The following is a 6,266-nucleotide window of genomic DNA, read 5'->3' as shown; positions in this document are numbered from 1 at the left end:
AAAAAAAAAAAAAAAAAAACGGAGAAGTCGGGCGAAAAATTTCATTGATCAACGCGTGCTTCTGCGCTTGACCGTACATGTAACATCGTGATTTTTTTTTCCACGTTTTTGCGCGCTTCACTTTCGAACTGGAGCCGCGAACATGCGCGAGCAGAGAGAAACACAACATCGCTAGTCATGTCATTGCACAAAAAGGAGAAAAAGTGTAAAAGTTCCACTTGCGAATGATCATGTTTGCACCAATGCGTTAATTACAGGCTAATTAATTCTAACATTCTCGATTTATGCAATTTAATAATATTTCGATTTTCGTACTAATAAATTTTCAATGTAAACTTTGTTTTATTGTAAATAGCAGTGATGTAAGAGTTCAATATTTCATAGCACGTGCAGGCAAGGTATCATTCGTACACATGAAACTTGTACACGAGCATTTCTGTACACAAGTAAAATGTGTCCAATATTTGTACATATAATCGAACTTTTTTTTTAAATTCAAAAAACTACGATAACGATTATTTTTTTAAATTTTTTAAATTTTGATTATGTATATGTTACAGGCAAAACCCGATTTTAGGCAAAAGCAGAAATGCCTATGATTTTAGGACATAACCGAAATGCCGTTTAAATTATAGGAAAATTCTAAACAATTTAGGCATAACCCGAAATGACCGAAAATTTTTAGACAAAACAAGTACTACTCGTACAACCTCTGTTACCGCTGTATATAGAGCGGTATAGAGCGGCTATAGACCGCTCTATGAGCGGTACCAGATGCAGTAGTCGCGACTAGTGTAATGGACATTCTCTTGTGTAAAGAATCGTGTCTGTATCGAATGTGATCCCTTGACCCCACCTGCGTATTAGTGGGGGGTCATCCGGTATATCGTTTCCAACTGGACACTTTAAAACGAATAATAAATAAAAAAAAAAAGCAATGATCTTAAATTCCAAGAAATGTATCAATCATCAATCATGAATCGTTATCGCTTACTTCAAACATTGTCACTGCTTTCCAAAAACCTTGGGCATCAAATGCACTTGAAATAACGCGACTGAAAAAACTTTCACTTTAATCGAAAAAGGGATCGAAGTCGATCGATAATCAAAAAATCTCACTCGCGATTTCGCGATCGGCTGTGTAAAAAAACGATATAAATACGTGCACTCGCTCGGCTCGTGCGACAGGTAGTGCCGCGACGGCGTTTTCGCGACTAATGACCCGCGCCTACGACTCTTTCTCGGTGTATATATTTTTGCGCTGTGCGAGGAGGCTCTCGCGAAAGCCGCAAAACAAGCACGCGTCGTTGCCACCGCTGACATTGGGTGCCCCCACCCCGCTGACACATCGTACACCTTAATATTATTATATATCCTCGTATAGGACTTGTGCGCATTTATTTATTATACGCGAGTTTCGTTTCGTTGGCACTTGAGCGTGCAAGAGTCGCGCACCGGTCGAATCGATCGATCGGCATGCCGATTAACATCACGTGCACAGGTAATACGTAATGAAATCGGTAACTGTATACCGTCGCATTCGCAAAGGTATGCAGTTGGGTTACCGTTTTTTTATCCGCTCGTAACAAAGTCGACCATCGCTAGACGCACGTGTCCAAACGAAATAAGACGTGATGTAACTGCTAACATGTAAAGAGAAAGATACGTACCGACGAAAACGGAGTTCGTCAGACAGCGACTCGGGTAATTTTGAACGGTTCTAGACTTACAATAGTTACAATTGAATTTGATACACGGTGTTAGTTACAGTAAGTGAAATATGATTCAAGTAATACAGATACATTCCCTTGAGGTGTTGTTTCCTTTCAAGCTTATACGGGCAGCTGCAGTAGCTGCTGGTGTGAGGTCACGGGTTCGAGATAGTTCTCACCCACGCTTACTCCAATTTTTCCCGCCTCAAATTGATGATTTAACGGAATGCCATGGTCGAAATATCGTGTCGTTGGCGCGCGACACCATCGACACCTCATCTTGCAATACTACAATTGCGTTACTCAATGAAAATTGCGCGACGTGTGAGCTATTTCAATGACTAATGAGCGGGTGCATCACTGGTCGCCCTCGATAATAATTGGTACATGTGCGCGAATCGATCTCGTCTATTTTCTAATTATTAAAAATGGCGGGTAAGTTCACCCGTGACAATCGAGTACTGTCAAAATTGTCAAAAAAAATATTCATCGTGCGCATTGGATTCGGTAAAGGCAAATTTGAAATCGCGCCTGTGGGACTGTTCGCCCGTCGTGCGCGAATAATACAGTATATCTTGCGCTCGAGCACCTGCGATTTTTACCTCTATTGCCGGTGCCGAAGAGAAATTTACCGTACCAGCACACGCTATTTATTCTATCGATATAGCTGAAGATATTCAGTTCCATTCAATTCCATTCTTGGGCGATCACCGAGTGACCGAGGAATTTAAAGTTTTTATTCTAGGACATGTTGCAGTGACCCTTTTTAATTTGAATAATACTATTTTTTATCGAGTACTTTTCTGTGTTGCGATAATTCGTAAATCCATCTGTGTGTGTGTTTTTTTTTAAATAAAAAACCAAACAAGTCTATATTAAAACATTAGCAAAGAAAGTCTACTTGAAAGTATTTTTTGTATGAAAAATTTACAGTAACGATGTTCCGCTGCAAAATTAATAGGATTGGTACTTTATGCGAAAGTAATGCAATATTTGTCCGTACGACGACAGCGGCGTCCGATGGCGGGCGAACCTTGTCTTGGAAGTTTACGCACATTTGTACTACGAATGAATTTACATCTATAGGTGTGTAAGACATAGGCGCAAATCCAAATATAGCCAAAGTCCAAACCGATCTTGTCTCTTGCGCCTTAAACATTGCATTTTGTTGCTCCGAAATGTCGACTTCATACTTGCACCTTTCGTCTCGAAAATTGTCTGCAGAGTGAGAAAGACAGCTTGGCTTGGGACACGTCCAGGGGGCGCCGCGTGCGTCATTGCTTTTTACACTGTTTTTGACCGTACGCCAGTCGTTGGTTCTCTGTCATATATTACTTGTGGCATTCTAACATGCTGAAGCTAAAACATGCGCAACACACAATAATAAAAACGCTCTACATCTCATCCTGTATATAATATACAGTATAACTACGATATCTTTACTGCTGGCTGCTGCTGCTGCTGCTGCTGCGACTGTATTGCCTGCTGTTGTGAGCTGTGCTTCTGTACTGCTGCTGCTGCTGTTGCTGCTGCTGCTGCTGCTCGCCAAGCGTGGTGTGCACACCAGGCAGTTGTGCTTTTCATACATTATAGTGCAGTGGTGTGTAGTGGAAAAATGGCCGGCGTCAGCGATTACTTTAGCATTGGGAGTACCGTGTCGTGCAAAACCTGTTATGACAAGGAAATCGAAGGCGAGGTCCTGGCTTTCGATCAGCAGACCAAGATGTTGATACTGAGTATCCTTTTATTATATGTCGTTGGCTTTCCAAGCCCGACGACGCGATCGCGATTCCGACGACGACCGTGCAAAATCGACCAGAAAGCGCGAGCCCATCGTGCTCGTCCTGTATATATGTGTGTACGTGTGGAAATGCAAGAGAGCGAGAGAGAGACAGAGAAGACACATACACGAGACTTTCGCTAAACACACCTTACGTTTGTAAACTCAACGACAATGACGGTTATGAACAATGCAGCGTGGACGACTTTGCACTATCCGATGTTACTGCCTTGACTCACCTAACCATTTTTTTTCTCTTTCACCGAGTACGCGCCCAAAGGATTTTTGTAAATATTTTACTTGGCTCTGTAAGTGACGTGTGTACGTGCGCACGCTACACGCAGTCTGTTTAAATACCATGCGTAACTTTGCCCATCGGGTCGTGAAAGCAATTGAGCTTTTTTACGCCCTTGAATCCGTTCGTCTACCGTGACGGCGACGACTATCATCATAACAAGAGGTTAATTTTCTCGCTGAACTCATGTACATTCACTGCTCCTATTTTGACCCGATGGCGTCTGCAGATTTTGGACGTACTCACCGCAATATGCACACACTTACATGTTTTGCGTATACCTAATCCACATTCCATACATACTTTCACTTACGCCATTCATTATAGCACCTCTCTCCCTATCTCTCGCCCGATGCTGCACGAACAAATATTCAACGGCGTTCGTTTTTTTAAATGCAAATAATGTACAATCTCTATTCATTTTTACATACTAGATGCAATATTTTCCTTAACTTTTTTTACTATAAAGAATGTCCATCATCAATCAATCAACCAAATTTGAATGATGTTCACATAGTAAACTTATCCCTGGTCAGTGATGTCCAGGTGAAACATGAAGCTACTTCCCCGCCAACAAATGAACAACCAATGAGTCTTAATCTTCAGAGGCTAAATACCAGAGTACGCAACCAGATAGATGAAAAGAAGAGAATGGTTAAAGCTTTACAAGCTGGAGTATCGCCTGATGGACAAAAACTCTACATCGCTATTTCCAAAACAATCAATGAAATCACATGGCAAGGTCCCAATATTGTGGTATGGGACAAAGTCACCATAATTCCACCTTACAAAATTGAAAATGTTCAAGGAAATTCCAATGATAAAGCATTTACCCACATTAAGAAAGTGGTATGTATTTTATTTTAAACTTTTACATTCAAATCATACATTATGCTATGTACAATGTCTATCACTTGATGAGTAAAAATTTAAATGAGTACTTTACAAGTTATAATCTATTTACTGCTCTATAAAAGTTTCATGTTCAAATTATTATCCAAAATTTATTCCATACTTTTGATCACAATTTTAAAATTATCTAAATTTGAGAAAAAAGTAATTCTGTTAATTCAAAGACCTTTTTCCAAATCCAAACTTAGAAAGTTTCAGTTATTCATTGAGATAAATCAACTACCTAAAATACCTTTGTTCTAATACATATGGTCATGCTTTATTTATTAATTAATGATATGATTTAAATGTACGTATAAATTAATTTTTTGAACTATTCTTGTGTAGGTTGAAAAACACATGAGAGACACAGCAGCGGAAGAAACTCAGACAAAAGAACAACCTTCACAATCGCAGCAAACACAAAAAGGAAGCAGCACGCAATAGGAAATAAAAGATACGCAAAAAACAGAGCCGACATGTTTTTTGAAGCGTAATAATGATCAGAGAATTGTAGAAAATGGAGAATTATTTCAACCACTAAATATTAGAGTCAGAACAATCATTTGAACAAAGAAAGAAACTTTCATAATGAGCCTATTGAATGATTATCATTGCTACATTATAATCAACTTTGAAGAACACAACCACACGCACAAGATCAGATTATAATACTGAATAGAATGGTCATGAATTCGAAGAATATTTCTACCTACGATAATTTGAGTTCTACTTAATAGATCCATTACCACAATTCTGGACAGGTCGGCTATAAATGATCATTTGCGTGTATAAGTGCTGAAGCAGGCGTGTTTGCTAGTTTTAGTTGTACATTGTTACGAAAAAATGCGTATAGTAGTTGTTTAAAAGATCATACAGCATTCAGGCTTTGAAGATAATGAAACGACGATCTTTTTGATAATAATGTATGAAAGATAAAGGTGAGTTTTTATCAAAACATTGTCAAACTGCCTGAATGACTGAGCGACGTTTCACGCTGAAACTCGTCGAATTGCTTCGTTTACCAAATTCAATAGGAAATTTATTATGCAACGGAGATATTGTTTGATAGAACCTGTGCTCTTGATGTAAAATGAGCGAGTGTATCAAACCATTGGACTTATCCACGTTTGTGTTCAGGCATAGGACGCATTTTATATATTAAAAAAACACTGTTCATGAATTGTGAGAGTTGAAACAGTCCTCGCGCAGGCAGATTCAGCAGTATTCAAATGTGCTACATACCCCTGCTTCAGTCTACGCAAGGATACTTGTATAACAATGTCATTCAGTGAAACAACATTAATTAATTTATGTACATTAGAAGATTTCTCATGAAGACAACATCAAATTAAAAATGGAACCACGTTCTGTTTGCTTATTGTTGGAGCAAATGCGTCCCGGGCCTAGCATCACTTTTTTGAACTTTAATTATAAAAAAAAAAAGATAAAATTATGTTTATTAAAAAGAGAAAGAGAGTTAAACACAAAACAAATGAACAACTATTATGGAAAATGCAGAAAAAAAATAGACGAAAATGTAATATAAATTCCATAAACCTCGATTAAAACTTTTATCTATTGCATT

General features: G+C 38.6%; 2 protein-coding genes across 2 annotated transcripts in view; one reads left to right on the top strand and one right to left on the bottom strand.

The window, feature by feature from the left end:
* The window catches only part of LOC106655713 (phospholipase A1 member A-like), a 5,509-nt gene extending 4,320 nt beyond the window's left edge, over positions 1-1,189 (bottom strand). The window contains exon 1 of the mRNA XM_014376235.2: positions 995-1,189. Coding sequence (XP_014231721.1) covers positions 995-1,003 — 9 coding nt within the window. The 5' untranslated portion in view covers positions 1,004-1,189. The remainder of the gene's footprint in view (positions 1-994) is intronic.
* A 1,987-nt stretch (positions 1,190-3,176) lies between these two features.
* On the top strand, positions 3,177-6,253 carry LOC106655733 (protein LSM12 homolog A-like). Its single transcript, XM_014376267.1, has 3 exons — positions 3,177-3,448; positions 4,257-4,636; positions 5,027-6,253. The coding sequence occupies exons 1-3, from the start codon at positions 3,328-3,330 to the stop codon at positions 5,123-5,125; spliced, it is 600 nt and encodes a 199-aa protein (XP_014231753.1). The 5' UTR covers positions 3,177-3,327; the 3' UTR covers positions 5,126-6,253.
* Positions 6,254-6,266: the final 13 nt, after the last annotated feature.

The sequence above is a fragment of the Trichogramma pretiosum genome, unplaced genomic scaffold, assembly GCF_000599845.2.
Source record: "Trichogramma pretiosum strain Unisexual culture from Peru unplaced genomic scaffold, Tpre_2.0 scaffold64, whole genome shotgun sequence".
Classification (NCBI taxonomy): domain Eukaryota; kingdom Metazoa; phylum Arthropoda; class Insecta; order Hymenoptera; family Trichogrammatidae; genus Trichogramma; species Trichogramma pretiosum.
This window is presented reverse-complemented; position numbering and strand designations above follow the sequence as displayed.